We start from the raw sequence: 18,751 nt of genomic DNA on the forward strand, positions 1-18,751 counted from the left end.
TGACCTCCCCTCTCCCAGTCTGCTGAATAGCCTGTTTTCCAGGGTCAGTCCTTAAACTTCTGTGGTGGCTTTTCTGACACTCCAACACTAAAATTTGCCTCTCCCCCGCTTTTTCTTTTCGTGCAACCCAGCACTTCGCATCCACTTTATTCACAGTTACATTTTGTACTCAATTGCTTGACTATCTTTCCTTCTCTAACGAGAACCTTGGAGCCAGGAGTGGTGTTTTATAAATCTACTAGCACAGTGTACGGCACGAAGTAGGTGCTTAGCGAAAGTTTATTGAATGAGTGTCCTGTGCATTTCAGTGACATCATATCCTGTGTGCCTTGGCGTCAGTCAGCACTCCTGAGGAAGGCCCAGAGATCGCAGGGTCTGTCATTGTTTATAACGTGCATCGAATATCTCAAACGCAGGCTAAGGTTTCAGACGGCCCACAAGAATCGCGGCCATTAGGACGCTGGATCCCGGTCTTTTAGTTCAGAGACTCCAGCTTGGGGCGGGAACCCGCTGCCTGGGAAGCGCCGGCATTCGGCAACTCTGGGAACAGAACCTGCGAGGGAGGGAGCAGGCAGCTCACTTATCGCGGTGTTTCCTCCATCCTCCCTCCCAGGGGAGTTCTCGCGAGAGAAGCCAGGGAAAGATGGCCGTGCCCTGTTTTTCGGTGTGAGGCAGTGGCGGCGGCTGCGGCGGTGGGGACGGGGATTCTGGTGTCGTGGGCACCTGAACTCTAGCTCCCCCCAGCGAGCGCGCGTCCCTTCGTGCCTAGGCGAGAGCCGGCTCTTCTTCCTCCGGGAGATGCGTTTGTCCCGGGCTCGGGGGCGCTCTGGGAGTTCATGCTGCGCTGGAGTATCCTGGCCACCGCTCTAATCGCCTTGTGCCGCCGCAGCGCGAGCTTCGTCGCCAGGGGTGAACCTCCTGGATCCCCTCTCTGCCCCTGGCGGCGATGACCGGGGAGAAGATCCGCTCATTGCGGAGGGACCACAAGCCCAGCAAAGAAGAGGGGGACCTGCTGGAGCCCGGGGATGAGGAAGCGGCGGCTGCCCTCGGCGGCACCTTTACCGGAGGCAGGATTGGCACAGGCAGCAGCAGCAAGGGCGGTAGAGCCTGTCATAAGATCTTCAGTAACCATCACCACCGGCTACAGCTGAAGACAGCTCCGGCCTCCTCCAATCCCCCCGGCGCCCCGGCCCTGCCGCTGCACAATTCCTCCGTGACTACCACCTCCCAGTCCCCGGCTCTTTTAGCGGGCACCAACCCCGTTGCTGTCGTCGCAGGTGGAGGCATTTGCCCCGCACACTACCCGGTGCACGAGTGCGTCTTCAAGGGGGATGTGAGGAGACTGTCCTCTCTCATCCGCACGCACAATATCGGGCAGAAAGATAATCACGGTGAGGAGTGCTCGCCCCTGTCCACTTCTTCCCAGAGCCTAGGTTGTGCCTCCCCAGGCCTCTGAAATCCTAACAGACCCTTCTTTCCTCTCTTTTGCCATTCCAAGCCAAATGCCCATAAATCTTGTAATAGCATGCCAGTGGTTTCGGGATTGGTTCTTGTGGGTGCGAAGGAATGTTTCTTCCTTGGCTACTTCAAACTCTTAGAAGCTGTTTTGTTTATGTTTGAGACAGGGCTTCAATGTGTTGATTCTTGACCATAAGAAATTTTAGATTGCCTCTCATCCAACCTGGTCATCATCCATTGTTTATTGAACTATATCTTTTCTTCTTCAACGCCCCTACCCCCTTGGGATCTTGAATTTTGAACACATAAATTGCCCACCTCCCTTCATTGCCCAGGTACAAATCCCAACCTGACTGCAGCTGGTTGTGATTTCTACGTGCCATCAGGTTGTCTGTTTCTTTTCTTTATTTTTTCTTCTACTTTTAGGAAGCTTAGTTTGGTACAAAGTGTTTACACTTTGCAAATGCTTTGATTTCTGAAAGCCACAGTACAAATTTTTTGGCATTTGATACCTAGAGCATGTAAAGTGACTTCTGAGTGGCTAAGATTTTGTTGGAGTAGAGCTTAGAGTTTTTTGCTTGTTTTAGATACATAATTGCTAATAGTAATGTTGCATCTTGATGATCTGTGGCTAAAAATAGTACTATGATTTTTCATAGTAACCTCATCATGTCTTACATGACAACGTATAGTGTCATTTGTTATTCAAGGACTGTATTTCTACTTTTTGCTTTAATTTACTAGCTGAATTTTTTTCTGTTTCTTCTAAAAACATAATGTGACTGAGTTGACATTTAAGCCACAGTAAATTGATGAAAACTATTGTCAGTACTGATATTTTCAACATTTGATGGGCCATTTTAAACTGGGTAGTTGGCAAATATTGTTAATAGTTCGGCTTTTAACTGAACGTGAGTATTGTAAACATTCAGTTAGAACACATTCAACTCTGCTCAAAATAGTGTAACACATTAATGAAATACTTGCTGTGGAATAACCTCCCTTAATTCCACTGGACTCTAGGCTTCTTATGTATAATTAGGGCAAAAATTGAGATTAAAAAAAAAAGTAAGACTTCTGTTGGTTGTATAATTCTCTAACAACTGCATTTGTATTCTGAATTTACAATATTGTTAAGAATTACTACCTCTCATTTATCAAAAATCAAATCCCCCAGAGTGTTCCTAAAAGCTGCACCCAGTTTTTCATTCCTACATTTAATTTATTTAATTACTTTACTATTGTTGCAACGACATAATATTGTACGTTGATGGTAATTATATTCTCACCTTTTGGGAAACGGTTTTTAGTCGGAGATCTGTTGTAGCTTCGGGTTGTTTAGTTATTAGGACATTTTTCAGATTTGGTCTTAATAGCTATATATATATGGTTTATCTTACGGCCATTACCTTTAAAATATAGAGTTCCATTACGTTGAAATGTACCTGAAAACAGATAAAACTTTGTTTTTGAGAGTTGATTCCCTTTGAAAGAAGAGAGAGGTGACTATGACTGACAAAGTATGATAGTATAGTATGTTAGAACTGATTTTCTTGATTGATCACAGAAGGTACTGAATTGCAGGATTATTGGGCTTGTGTATCTGTCATCTAGCATTTACGAGTTGGTTTGTTAAAGTACAAATTCTGTTCAAAGTAATTAGAATCCTGAATACCCTTGAACTCTTCCTTAGCCCACTGAAATTCTCTTACTAAGTCGTCTTGATATACTAAATGCTTGCATTGTACTTAGCTGCCCTTAACATTGTTGATTTTATTTTTATTGACGTATAGTTGACTTACAATGTTTCAGGTGTACAGCAAAGCCATTCAGTTTTTTATATATATGTATTTTAGATTTTTTTCAGATTCTGTTCCATTATAGCTTATTACAAGATATTGAGTATAGTTCCCTGTGCTATACAGTAGGTCCTTGTTGTTTATCTGTTTTATATATAGTAGCGTGTATCTGTTAATCCCAAATTCCCAATTAATTACCCCCCTCTTTCCCCTTTGGTAATCATAAATTTGTTTTTTATGTCTGTGGGTCTATTTCTGTTTTGTAAATAAGTTCATTTGTATCATTTTTTTAGATTTCACATATAAGTGATATCATAAGATATTTGCCTTTCTCTGATTTACTTAGTCTGATAATCTAGGTCAATCCATATTGCTGCAAATGGCAATTATTTCATTCTTTTTTATGGCTGAGTAGTATTCCATTGTCTATATATACCATATCTTCTTTATCCATTCATCTACCCGTGGACATTTAAATTACTTCCATGTCTTGGCTATTATAAATTGTGCTGCTTCCAACATTGGTGTGCATGTATCTTTTCGAATTAGAGTTTTCATCTTTTCTAGATATATGCCCAGGCGTGGGATTGATGGATCATATGGTAACTCTAGTTTTTTAAGGAACCTCCTTACTGTTCTTAAAGGCTGCACCAGTTTACGTTCTGTTACATTGTTGATATTTTTGATGAATGTAACCAATGATTCACATACCTGTGGAAAGTGTAATTGTTTTGCCTGCAATTTACATTCTCATCTCCTGCAGTGAAGACTCTTAAGGAAGAGTAGCTTCTATTTAATGTGCTACTTCTTTAATCTCCTTTTCCCCTGTAGCTGCATAATTTCCCTTCTATATTAGGTTACTTTTGCTCATGAAATTTTACTAACCTGGATACTTTAGTCTTTTTAGATTATTTTTCCTTTCAAATTACAAAAGATAAATGCGTTTTGAGTCACCCAACAAAAACAAACTCTTTGTTATATTTGGATTGTTATAGCATGATGAGTGCATAGCAGAATCATACACTCATACAGGTGCATAGCAGAGCCATACAATTATATCACATCATATGACATAGTTTTATATTCACTAGATGTTCCTTCCATAATGTAATGATGATGATCATCATCACAGATACAGTTTATTAAATACATCAGTGCTATGCTAAGTGTTTACATACATTATTATACTTAATTCTCACAATAATCCTGCTCTAAAGGGTAGCTTTATCCTTGTTTTAAAGGTGAGGAAAGTGAAGCCTGGAGAGGCAAGGAAACTTTGGCAAGGTTGCATACTTAGTAAATAAGTTCCAAAGCTGGGAACTGAACTAACAGCAAGAACTCCAAAGCACATGATCAGCCTGTTTGTAAATATTTCTGTTGATCAGGATGCACTGTTTTGCAAAGAAGTCAATTTTAATAATGTGTATGTGGCAATTTATGACAAAGTTCTTTAATATGTATTTCTCATTTAGTACTTGTAGAGAGAGAGTGCCACTGAACAGCTCACAGAGATTTTCTGTAGAGCCCAAATCTCTCACTGTTGTTATGTTTCTTTTTATGCAATGGCACGGATAAATAGGCTACTTTGTCCACATGATAGCCCTTTAGGTATTTGACAAGCAAGAGCTATCATGTTCTCCTTATCTTCAGGTTAAACATTCCTAACTTCCGTATCCATTCTTCTAATGACATGGTTTATAAAGTGCTAAGAATGGTCCCTGAAACACAGTAAATGCTATAGAAGTGTATTAAAAAAGTAAATGAAAATCTTAGTCATCTTTTAGTGAAACTCTGGTTTGTTAGTTCTTTCCTGTGAGGATGGTGCCCAAACTGACCTTAGTGTTGAAGCTGTAGTAGCCTCATCAGCAAAGACAAAGAGACTATATTTATTGCTCTAAGCAGTACACATTTAGTAATGTATATTAGTAAAAAGCATACATCAAATAATATAGTACAACAGTATGTAGATTTTTAAATACTGTTTATTCTCAAGTAAGTGGCTATCTTTCCGTTCTGTCCTTTCTTGTCGTTATTTTTTCTTTTAACCTCAAAACAGGACTTTACATTTATTAATTTTTATCTTGTTAGTCTTGATGCTTTATTCTACCTACCTGGAAAGCTTGTTGAATCCTAATTTGGTCACTATTTAGCTCACTATTCATTAGCTCTTTCAGTTTGCAGTGATCTCTGAATTGAAAAACTTTTTTTGATGTGTGTGTATGTATGTGTATTTACAAATTATTGTCAAATTGAGTAGGAGCAAGGATAGAGCTTTTTCTTTTATGGAAAAATGTTAGTTGAGTTTGAATTGCTCTTTCTAAGCCATCAGTTATATTGAGGAATATTGTATTTGGATCCAAACATATCTCTTGAAATATAAGTTAAATACAGTAACAGCCATAATATCATATATATACTGTGTTCAAATATGCCAATGATTTTGACACATGGTATATTTAATAACAGCTCCTCTAGGGTGGGGAAAAAGATACATTGAGTGTTCAAAAATTACTTAAACCATATATCATTAGTATATCTTTAGTAATATACCCGTATTTTTTTAGTATAGGATTAAAGTTTAAGTCTGAGCTTTAGTGTGAAGATTTTTCTGAATCCTTTTTTGCCATTGGTAGTTAAAGCATCATGGTAACATGCTATTTTTTTTATAGTTGATGCTAATGATTTTTACTTTTTCCCCTTTAGAATTGAGAATGCTTATGAAGTTTATAGAAGACTGTCTTGATTTTGACTGCATCCTATTTGTTTTTTCCCTTAATTGAGTCAAATATCTTTGCAAGTTAAACACCTTATCTTGGCCATTAGTCAGAAGCTTTTAGGGGCCAGAGTGACAAAAGTCCTTGATAGATGAATTGCTCAAACCAGCCTTTCCTAGATGTGAAAAATTTCTGATCTATTCTGAGAGGTTTGGCAGTTTCTACTGCCTTTAATTACATCGTCTGGCATGTGACAAGCCATCTTCTCTATACACAGTTAATTTTCATTTTTACTGAATTGTAGTGTAATCTTCTTGAAGTTATTTTACATAGTGATTAGAGATTTCAAATTTAAGATAAAAGTCAGTTTGAGACTATTCCTGTCAATGCAGGTAACTCAGTGAAGTGATAAAGAAATGGTTAACTTGTGTCTGGTGGCTGACAGATTTCTTCAGACAGAGATTTTAAAACATCTTACATTCAGAAAATTTTAAAATGTACATTTGAGAATGGAGGCAATAGGAAATGTTTTTGGTGCCCATACAATATGTTCATTTTGGCTTATTCTATATTAATTGATCTTTCCTTTGATATCATTTTCCCTGCTTCATTTTTTGTCACTAACATTCATGATGGGTGATACAAGAGAATAAAGCACAATATGTCTGTTTGAGAAAAGGAGACTATAAAGGTAAACTTTGCATGGAAAAAAAAGAAGTCTCAGGTGAACAATTTTAGTCAAGAGGCACATCTTTTTTTTTTTTTTTTTTTTCGGTATGCGGGCCTCTCACTGTTGAAGAGGCACATCTTTAAAAGAACACTAGTAGTTTGTTTCTGTCCTCCTCGTGTTTTGTAGTCTTTTCTGAATTTTATTTTTGGAAGGCATACCTCCTTTTCCCTTAGGAAAAAGTGGTTTCTGGAGGCCCAAGATAATCCATTAAAGTTTTATGCACCGTCACTGGTCATGAGGGTGATTTGGCTATGAAATCTGTCACTCCACTGATCTGTGAGGTTGATTCAGTTGATCTTCATGACTGTATGAATAGAACCTTCTTCCTTTCACCTTTTCCTGCATGTGCATCTCCAACAGATGTCCTGGTGTTAGGACTGTCCTGGTGTTAAATGACTGTTTCCTGATGCCATCATCATTAGCAATATAGAACGTGAACTGCTACTTGAAGTTGTGATATGAACACATCTGCAGAGCTACCTCTGGAGAGCTGCCTTCATTGAACCACAGTAGAAGTAGGAAGTCTGACCTTCAAACTTTGGCAAAAAAGGAAGCAGAAATGAGCAATTAATGATGATGTTGTGTCCTGGGCATCGGCAATGAGGCAGGAGAATTCTGGTGGATTTATTGGACAACTGAATATGTCTGTCCCAAGTTAATGGCATTCATAAGTCACAGAAATCTAAATGAAGAGTACAAGGTAATTGTCAGGATGCTTTGTGTTCTAGAAAATGAGTGTAGATTCTCAAAAATTGGATAGGGACTGGAAAGACAAACAGTATATTCCTGTTCATATACCATTTATTTCACTGGAGAGCGGTAGATCAGTTTTAGAGCAAGACAGAAGCATGTCAAATGAGGGTAGGAAAAAGGGAAAAGGTCTCATTTCTAACTGTTTAAAGATTATGAATGGTGTTAGTTATCAGGATATGTGAGGTTTAACTGTGTGGTTGCATTTCATCTGTTCTTAAGCCTGTTAGTCTTGTTGATATCCCAAAGATCATCTGTAAAACTAGAAGGCTTTTTCTGTATATGGAATCAGATCTGAGTTTGAGACCATGCTTCTCTACAAACTGGTTTTTATGTAATTGTACTATTTATTTAACTGCTGAAATAAGTCGATATAATAATATCTGTCTCTTGGGGCATTATAGTCTTAAATGGGAGACCACACTTGAAAATATTTTAACGATGAAGGCTCATATCATAGTAATATCCATTAATGTCAATATCTTGTTTTACTTCTGCTGTGACATACCTTTCAGCAGAGGACATTCTGGTTTTTGAGGTTTAGATAGGACTTCATTCAATTGAGGTTTTTATCTGATTCTTGAATTTATACTGCCTATTAGTTTGCCAAAAGGTTTATTTGACTCTCCTGTCAGTCATCTTTCATCTACTACTGGTGTAACTCGGTTCAGTGCATTTGGATTCTTGGCTGTAGATATCTGTCAGGTGTGTTAATTTATCCTCTCTTAATCAGCACTGTGCTGACTTCTATAAAGTCAACCTGTGCTGTGTTGCATATCCTCTTGGATATTGGTTGGCTTTCATAGAGAATCATGTGGAGACCTGCATTGCCCTGAGGTAAAGTGCTTTTTGGAGAGTAAAAACAGATTTTAACACTATTCTAATGGTTCCCCTTTTTTTGTTCGTTCATTCCTTCACTTAACATATATACTGAACTCCCAATATGTGATAAACAGTGTTTTAGGTGCTGGCATTACAGCAGTGAACAAAAGGAACAAAGTTGTCCCTGCTGTCAGGGAGCTTACATTCTAATGGGGGAAGATAAATAATAAACGAACTAGTAAACTTATGGTAAAGAGAATATGGCAGAAAAGAGATTTAGGCAGAGAATTGCAAACACAAAGGTACCATGTTCAAAGAATAGGAAGAAGACCAGTGTGGCTGGAACAAGGCAGAGAGTGGGAGGAGATGGGAGATTTTGAGACCGCGGTGTAAACATGTAGAACTTTTGTAGACCATTGTTAAGGATTTTGGCTTTTACTTTGCGTAAAATAGGAAGCAATTTGAGGGTTTTGAGTAGCCAGGTAACATGATCTGATTTTAAAAGGCTCTTTCTGGCTGCTATATGAGGCAGAAAAGAAACTTGGGGTGGGGGGGCATGGGTCAATTTAACATGCTATTTTAATAAGTAGGGGTAACTGGAAATAATGAGAAGGTAGAGCTGGTTAGGAGTTGATGATAAATTGAAAGTAATATGTGTGTGTGTGATTTTTAGTACTATAGTACCATTTATGAGAGAAAGCACAAAAATTCTCCCTTTTTATTGCTTGCTTGGATGAGACTTGAAGATGTCTGTGGAAGCTGGAGCTGTGTTGGTTCTAGGACTTGTAATTTCCTGCTTTGCTCCTTCGTTAGGGGGCACGTGAAGTCCAAACTATTTTTGTAATAACCCAAAGTCATTGTTTGCCTTTTTCACAGCGCTGACATTTTCACTGATGGTACCAAAGCAGTGGTGGGTAAAATTGTTGGAACATTAGCATGAATCAAGGCACCAAACTGCTAGTAGTCATTGTATTATTCACCGCCGTGTACTTGAAGTAGGAAAAAAAAAAAAGGCCAATTTCACAATGTCTTTGATGAAGGTGTAGAAATTGTTAATTTTTAAAGTCTTAATCTTGAGTACATACTTTTTATATTCTTTGTGACATAATGTGAATTATGCATAATGCTTTTCTGCTGCATACTGAAGAGAAAAAAAGGGAGAACATTTGTGCAGTTGAGTTGTAAGCCAAACTAGCTGTTTTTGTCATGGAACACCATTTTTATTTGAAAGAACAGCTTACACACAAACTGTGGTTATCACAGTTTGCATATTTGGCATACATTTTCTGGAAATTGGATGAAGTGAACCTGTGACCTCAAGGAAAACAATTGACAGTATTTGTTGCCAATTAAAAAATTCAAGCTTTGAAATGCAATTTAGAATTTGGAAAACTTGTCTCTGTCACTGTAAGCTTGACAGCTTCCTAGTATTTAAAGACTGTTCTGGTCAGATTGGTGATATTACTAAATGTGATTTAAAAATTTTTGTATAGTGAAATGTGTTGACATTTGGAAGATCTGCATAACTCAGTAAATCAGTATTTTTTAGACTGATCAATGCCTGATGTTACAAAACCATGTATCAGTAAAAGATCCATTCAGAGTACAAGAGAAACCAATGAATTTCAGTGTACCACAGTACAAAAAATTTATTGATACTGTTTGAGATCTCACATGGCAACAAACCTTAAAGAAATAACCACTTACTAAGTTTTGGTGTAGTATAAAAGAATACCCCCAATTATTTGAAAAGGCTGTTAAAATACTCCTCTTTTTTTTTTCAAGTGCATATTGTCTGAATCTGGATTTTCTTCATATACTTCACAACATTTACACCTGATTGAATGCAGAACCAATTATAAAAACCCAGCTGTCTTCTATTAGGCCAGACATTAAATTAAATTGTTTTAAATTTTTAATTAAAGAATTCAAAATAGTACCACTCTTGTCATTCTTTTTGTTTTGTTTTGGAAAATTGCAAATTTTTCATAAAAAAATTATATTAACATGTAATGGTTTTATTGTAATTTTAAAATTAATAAGGACAATTTTAAAACAATTTTAATTTCTAATGTGGTAAATATCAATAGATTTATTCATATAAGAGATTTTTGGGATCTTCAGTAATTCTTAAAAGTATAATGGAGTCTTGAAACCAGAAAGTTTGAAATCCGTGGTATAGTAAAAAGAATACTGATTTTAGAGTCATGACTCCCACATTTTCTGGATATGTAATTTTAGGAAATTACTTAACCATTTTTAGATGTATTTTTCTTATGACATGTGAAATAGGAATAATCTTTGTCTCACAGGGTTAAGGAGCAAATTAAATAAGATATCTAAAGTATACAGCATAGTGCTGGGCACATAGTATATAATATATGCTGTGTAAATGCCAGCCATTTGGTTGATAATTTGCATACTTTAAGACTATAGTGGTCTTAATATTACTGGAATGTTTTTTACTCATTAAACAAAACAGAGTTCAGTTTTGTTTTCCAAGTTAGAACCAAGGCATCCAATTTCAGATTTAAAAGTATATTTTGAAAAGTTAATGGAGAAAGTTATTTTAAGTTTTTAGTGTCCTTTGTGTAACAAATTAGTTTAAGCAGTAGGTTGAGGACTTAGAGAACTGAGGGGATAGTAGGTGAAGGGTCAAACTAGGATACTTGAGCACTTAGTTTCATGATACATTTAGTCAGTAAAGTACATGTGGTATTGGGTAGATAATGATGTTGATGAAGATTATTTTGCATTTAAAATATTGAAATCATAGCATGACATTTGGTATCCTTGATTGTAAGTAGTATGTATTTCTGATTATGTTCTTACCTTAAAGTGAGAGGGACTGGATTGTTGAACTCACAGTCATTTCTAGTTCATAAATCTTTTGAAATCGCGATTAATTTGGACTTGTAATGGGAAGTTTCATTTGTAACTTAAGTAGGTGCTGAGGCCTTTACCTTTTCATCTATATGTTCTTGGAGGGTTTAAGAAAACAAAGAGTACTTTCCTAGGTGCATAAATGCCTTGATTTCTTCACCTGTATGCTCTCTCTAGACTCTGGTAGGTTCTCCTTAATTTGTGTAATTTTCTGAATAGTTACTGTGTTCACATGCTACAAAAGTATAAAAAGATATAAAAGGATATGATGTAAAAATAAAATTTTTCTCCCATCCGTCCGTCTTTATCCACCCAGTTATCCTCTTTGGCAGCAGCTAGTGTTATCAGTTCCTTGTTTTCTTTTTCTTCTACCATTTAGAACATGGTACTTTTTTTTTCTCCTGAAAGATAGGGAAGTGAAGAAAGAACTATTACAACCTTTCCTACTATTAGGACAAAAATGGATATTCAGAAATTTATATGTTTGATTTTAAATGTCTTTCTCTTTTCTTATTTTTAAATTTATATCTCCAGCTTCTTCTTCTCCTTGGAGTTCCAGATTTTATAATTATCTCCACTTGGGAATCTCAGAGATATTTCAAAATTTATTTGTTCAAAATGGAGTTATCATTTTCCACTTCCCACCTGGCTATCTAGTAAATCACATCATTTAGCTATCCAGTTCTCAGGCATCAATCACTGGGATCATTCTTTGTCTCACCCCCTCTTTTTACCCATACATGTCTAATTAACAAGTTATTTTGAATTAGTCTACTTTATGTGTCCACTGCTACCACTTTGAGACCAACGAATTTTTATTATCTTTTCCCTGGACTACAGCACCAGACTCATAACTAGTCTCCCTATGTCCCCTTCCATTCCATTCTCTGTATGTTAAGAATAGTGATCTTAAAATGTAATTTGTATCATGACATGTCCCTGCTCAAGGTCCTTTAATGCCTTCTCCACTTAAAAGTAAGTTCATATTTTTTACCATATGTTACAGAACCCTGCATGATCTAGCCCTTTCTTACTTCTCTGATATAATCTTGTACCAATCCCTCCTTTTTTTCTATGTCTGGCCATACTTATTTTCTTTCAGTTCCTTGAACATGCTAGGTTATTTCTGGCCTCTGTCTGGAAAGCATTTCTTCTCATTCTTTGATTTCATAGTTCTTACTTAGCTTTTAGATCTCATTTTAAACATTATCTCTTTAGAGAGATTTTCCTGACTTAAATATCAAAAAATGTCTGTCATTATTTTCAGTCTTAGCCTTTTGTTTTTCTCAACACAATCTATTTTGTTTCATTTTATATTTCTCTTTCTTTTATGAATATAAACTCCACGAGGGTAAGAATTATTTCTTGCTTATTAATGGTTAAATCTCTAGTGTCTAGCACTATGCCTAGCACATAGTGCTCCTCAGTAAATATTTATTGAATGGAAATGAATGGATTTTCCTTCTGGGTAAAATGTTGGAGTAATAACAGAACCTATGAACTCCTTCTAACTTTGTATTAAAATACAATGATGACTCTAGAATCAAGTAAACTAGATAATGAGAGAAATTTTCAATAATAGTAATGTAGTGTGATTACATATAGAAATTATATTGATGAATGACAGGTGTTCTGTCACTTGTAATGTGACATGAAGTGATTAGAGTATTGTTCTACAAACATTTCATTAAAGGGCAAGATAGTGAATATTATAGGCTTGCAGGCCATACCATTTGTTGCATGAAAGTAGCCATAGACAGTTCATAAACAATCGGCATGTGGCTGTGTTCCAGTAAAACTTTAAATCATGTCCCTGAATTAGAGGATGAAGAAGTTTCTAATATGGGAAACAGATGGCAGGAGCAAGTTTGTGCCCGACAGCAAGCTTACCCCTTCTTCTTGCCTTCATTTATTGTTATCATTAAGACTTATAACAGAAAAAATTTTTTTCTGGTGCTATATTTTGAATAGAGAAATTCACACTAAAGAAGCAAGTGGGCAAGAGAGCTTATTTTAGTTGAGAGCTAGACTAACCTTGGTGATGGTTGTTAAGGAACAATAAATCCAGTAAAAAGGCCTTTTTATGGAAGACTTTCTTTTAAAATTATTAGCAGAGTGAATAAGTTTTTACTTATCGGCCACTTATCTCTTACTTTTTAAACAGCTTTATTCTGATACAATTCCTATAGCATACAATTGAACCATTTAAAATGTACAATGAAATGGTTTTTGGTATATTCAAGGTTGTGCAACCATTACCACAATCACTTTGAGAACATTTTTATCACCTTAAAAAGAAATCATGTATTTTTTTACCTTTCACTGCCCCCCACTCCATTTCCTCCAGCCCTAGACAATCTCTAATCTACTTTCTGTCTCTTTAGATTTTATTATTCTAGACACTTCATGTAAATGGAAATCACACAATCCGTGGTCTTTCACTTAGCACATTGTTTTTTAAGGTTCATTCGTGTTGTAGCATGTATCAATACTTCATTCCTTTTTATTGCCGATTAAGATTACATTGTATGGATGTACCTCATTTTGTTTGCACTTTCATCAATTAATGGACATCTGAGTTGTTTCTACTTTTTGGCTATTATGAGTAATGCTGCTGTGAACACTTGTATATAAGTTTTTGTGTGGACGTGTTTTCCTTTTCTTGGGTATATATCTTTTGCTGGGTCATGTGATAAGTCTGTGCCTACCATTTTGAGGAACTACCAAACTGTTTTGCAAAGTGGTTGCACTATTTTACTGGTCCAACAGCAGTGTTTGAGGATTTCAGTTTTTCCTCCTTGCCAACACTTGTTATAGCCACCCTAGTGAGCATAAAGTTGTATCTCCTTATGGTTTTGATTTGTATTTTCTTAATGGCTAATGATTTTGAGCATCTTTTCATGTGCTTTTTGGCCATTTGTATATCTTCTTTGGAGAAATGGCTATTCATATATTCCCATTTTTAAATTGGGTTGTCTTTTTATTATTTAGTTGTAAGAGTTTATTTAGAGTATTAGAGTCTCATAGGAAAGTGCTTAAATATCAGCTTGTTCTTTTAGCTTCAGAGTTTAGAGGAGTTTCTGCTATTTATTCTCTTGAATGTTGAGAGGATAGTGAGGGCAATATGCTTGTCCTTTCCCATATTAGATCTGAATAAATCATTTCAGGATGGATGAGCCAAAAAAAAATCCATTTGACAATCTTTGGAAAACAGTTATTATAAAAGAAGCATCATTATAAGTATCCTGAAGATACTGTTAGGAATACTATAAGAAATAGAAGAAAAGTTTAGAAAATAATTGCCTTGTTTTTCAGTAACACATAAAGCAGTTTATTTCTCTAAAACTGTTAAATCATGATGTGAAGAAAACAGTCCAAACTATGAAGATACTATGGAAATTAAAAAAATATATAGTCAGTGCATTAAAATGATCTAAATTGAGTACAGTAAATAAAGTCTTGACAGTAAAGAAAATTGAATGAGTGGTATACAAAAATAATTTGAAGACAAAGACTGTAGAGGAAAAGGAGATTAAAAGAATGAAGGACAAGTTATAAATATGGACTATACATGTGTAGATTTTATTCTATGAATAATATGAATTTCCAGAGAATAAAACAGAAGAAATGGATCAGAGGCAATACCCAAAGCTGTAAATAAAGAAGAAAACATTTTTGTATCTAAACTTTGTTCTGATTCCAAAGTTAGAGCTCATAATTTGTTCCAGGGAAAATTAATGAAAAGAGATCTGCATATCTTCACGCTATTTTTTTTTTTTTATTGCCTGAGCAGCGTGACTTGTGGGATCTTAGTTCCCCCGACCAGGGATTGAACCCGGGTCCTCGGCAGTGAAAGTGCAGAGTCCTAACCATTGGACTGCCAGGGAATTCCCTCTTTGTGCAATTTTAAAATTGAATGAATCCTACATATATACAAGTAAAAAGCACAGATTACTATAATATTGAACTAAAATGTATATCAATTTGGCCTCAGACCTCGCCAATGTTAGAACATACTTGATACACCATCTGCCAACTGTACAGTTCTTTCTAGCCAAGTATTCATTTGTGAAAGCAATAGTAACATTCTAGAAAATAGACCAACCATCATGATATCATTCCTGAAAAATATTATTCAAAGAAGTATCTCAGATTGGAAGGGTTTAAATGACTAACCCAAGAAAGGAGACGTGTGTCCGAAAAGGACTGATAATGAATTTTAAACCAGTTAAATATACCATAGATAAGTCTAATAATTAAAGCAAATATGATTATAATCCTGAGAGCAAATTTTCACCCCCCCCAAAAAAACCCCCCCAAAACCACTTTTGCTTCAAATTTGGAGAGACATGTAATCTATAATGGGTAAAGAAATGGTTTATAACCACTGATTAAATTAGTGAAACAAAAATGGAGCTAGAGGAGGCATAAAAGTACTGAACTCTTTACAATTGCCTCAAAAAGAATAAAATACCTAGGAATAAACATACTTAAAGAGATTAAAGACCTGTACTAGGAAAACTGTAAGACACTGATGAAAGAAATTGAAGATGACACAAACAGATGGAAAGATATACCATGTTCATGGATTGGAAGAAATAATATTGCTGAAATGGCTATACCACCCAAAGCAGTCTACAGACTCATTGCAATCCCTATCAAAATACCAAGGGCATTTTTCACAGAGCTAGAATGGATAATTCTAAAATTTGTATGGAAACACAAAAGACCCTGATTAGCAAAGGCAATCTTGAGAATGAAAAACAGAGCTGGAGGGATCATGCTCCCTGACTTCAGACTGTACTACAAAGCTACAGTAACCCAAACAGTATGGTACTGTCACAAAAACAGACACATAGATCAATGGAAGAGAATAGAGGGCCCAGAAATAAACCCATGAACATATGGTCAGTTAATCTATGACTTTGTCACAGGAGGCAAGAATATACAATGTAGAAAAGACAGTGTCTTCAATAAGTAATGCTGGGAAAACTGGACAGCTACATGTCAGAGAGCGAAATGAGAACATTCTCTAACACCATATACAAAAATAAACTCAAAATGGATTAAAGACATAAGTGTAAGGCCAGAAATCATAAAGCTTCTCAGAAGAAAACATAAGCAAAACACTCTTTGGCATAAATAGTAGCAAAATTTTTTTGGATCTGTCTCCTAAAGCAAAGGAAAAAAAAAGCAAAAATAAACAAACAGGACCTAATTAAACCTGAAAGCATTTGCATAGCAAAGGAAACCATTGACAAAATGAAACAGCAACCTATGGAATGGTAGAAAATATTTGCAAATGATCTGACCAATAAGGGGTTAATATCCAAAATATATAAACAACTCATATAACTCAACATCAAAAAAACAACCCAATTGAAAAATGAGACAGAAGATCTGAATAGACAGTTTTCCAAAGAAGACATACAGATTGTTAACAGGCACATGAAAAGATGTTCAACATGGTTTAATCATCAGAGAGATGCAAATTAAAATCACAATGAGATATCACCGTATACCTGTCAGAGTGGCTATCATCAAAAGGAACACAATAAAACAACTATACTCCAATAAAAATTAATTTAAAAAACAACAAATGTTGACGAGGATATGGAGAAAAGGGAACCCTAGTACACAGTTGGTAGGAATGCAAATTGGTGCAGCCACCATGGAAAACAGTATGGAGGTTTCTCAAAAAACTAAAAATAGAACTACCATATGACCCAGCAATTTTGCCCTTGGGTATTTATCTGAAAAAAGCTGAAAACACTAATTCAAAAAGATACATGCACCCCATTGTTCATAGCAACATTCTTTACAATTGCCAAGATATGGAAGCGACCTAAGTGCCCATCAACAGATGAATGGATAAAGAAGATGTGGGTTATATACAATGGAGTATTACTCAGCCATAAAAAAGAATGGAATTTTGCCATTTGTAACAAAATTGATGAACTTGGAGGGTATTATGCTAAGTGAAATGTCAGACAGAAAGACAAATACTATATGATATTACTTATATGTGGAATATAAAAAGTAAAATAGACTAGTGAATATAACAAAAAAAACAGTCACAGATATACAGAAGAGTCGCAGATATAGATATGGGGAGAGGGAAAGGGGGACAAGAAGAGGGTAGTGGATTAAGAGGTAGAGACTACCATTTATAAAATAGGCTATAAGGATAATAATACAGGGAATATAGTCAATATTTTTAATAACTATAAACGGAATATAACCTTTAAAATTGTGAATCATTGTGTTATACACCAACTATACCTCAGTAAAAAAGAAAAAGTAATAGACCTCTTCATTTGTTGTAATGGGAATCAAAAGTATAGTTTACTTTTTTACTTTGAGTGTTAGATAAGTATGAGTTTAAAAATATGTTCTAAAAAGCGTTAGTTTGCTATAAATAGAATTTAAAATCTTTCTATAATCTGTTATTGCAGAAGATGAATTTTTAAAGTCCGAATTTAAAAAAAAAAGTAGAAAAGCAAAGCCACAGTACTTAAAAAACAGAAGTCTCCAAAGGTATGACTGTGTCAAATAAAGCTTTATATTCCCATATTGTGTTAGTAATGATTCTTGGATTTACAAGTGATAGAAACTCATTGCAAACTAGCTTAAGCCCCAAAGTATTTATTGATTCATATAACTGAAAATGATAGGGTAGGAGACAATAGTGACATGATTGTATCCAGATTTCCTGTAGTATTATCAGGACTTTTGTTGGCAGTGGGGTGGGTGTTGTACAATTTGTTAGATCTGGTGTTATGTAGAACTTAATTCTTCCCTCTTGCAGTTGGGCTTTCTTCTATGTCAGAGTTCTTCAACCTCTGCACTTGACATTTTATGCTGGATGATTCTGTGTGGTGGGAAGCTATCCTGTGCACTCTAGGTATTTAGTAGCATCCCTGGCCTCTACCCTCTAGATGCCATTAGCACCCCCTACTCCCCAGTTTTGACAACCAAAAATGTGTGAGACATTGCCACATATCCTCTGGGGGATAAAATTGCCCTGATTGAGACCTGCTAATCTATATGGTAGAGAATATGCAGTCTCATACTCAGAACCTTAAAGTACTAAGGTTCCAATGGCAAGAGACTGTTTTCCTCACTGGCTCAAGTACAAAAAAAAATTGCAGAAAAGAACCTTGACCCAGGTGGGAATTGTGCCCTTCCCCGAAACAATTTTCTAATTAGGTATCAGAATAGTTGGGTTTGTGTCATGTGTCTTCCCTGGTTCATGTACTTAAGGTATGGCATTTGTTACAAAGAGAAAGGAGTAGTGAAGAAATTCCAAAAGTAACAACGATGACATCTACTAACCAAAAGGGATGAAAAGGACTTTCACACATACTTGAAGGAGAATAGTGAAAAATGGAAATTTTATTGTTGAGTCAATGGTAAAAGAAAGCTATGAATCCTCAAGATTAATTGCTGATAAAATAGAATTTGAGGTAAAAATGATTTAAAAGTGCTAAGAGTAATTATATTTTGATAGAAGTTATGATCATTAGCACTCATAAAAGTATTGCATCTTTATGCACTAATCAAAAAAGTACAAAAAAATAGAAAGCAAAGTATTA

The 18,751-nt window shown here is 35.7% G+C and overlaps 1 protein-coding gene across 1 annotated transcript in view; it reads left to right on the plus strand.

Annotated features, from left to right (window-relative positions):
* Positions 1–616: 616 nt before the first annotated feature.
* Positions 617–18,751, plus strand: part of ANKRD13C (ankyrin repeat domain 13C) — a 78,804-nt gene continuing 60,669 nt past the window's right edge. The window contains exon 1 of the mRNA XM_059062983.2: positions 617–1,391. Coding sequence (XP_058918966.1) covers positions 947–1,391 — 445 coding nt within the window. The 5' untranslated portion in view covers positions 617–946. The remainder of the gene's footprint in view (positions 1,392–18,751) is intronic.

Source organism: Kogia breviceps, chromosome 1, assembly GCF_026419965.1.
Source record: "Kogia breviceps isolate mKogBre1 chromosome 1, mKogBre1 haplotype 1, whole genome shotgun sequence".
NCBI lineage: Eukaryota > Metazoa > Chordata > Mammalia > Artiodactyla > Physeteridae > Kogia > Kogia breviceps.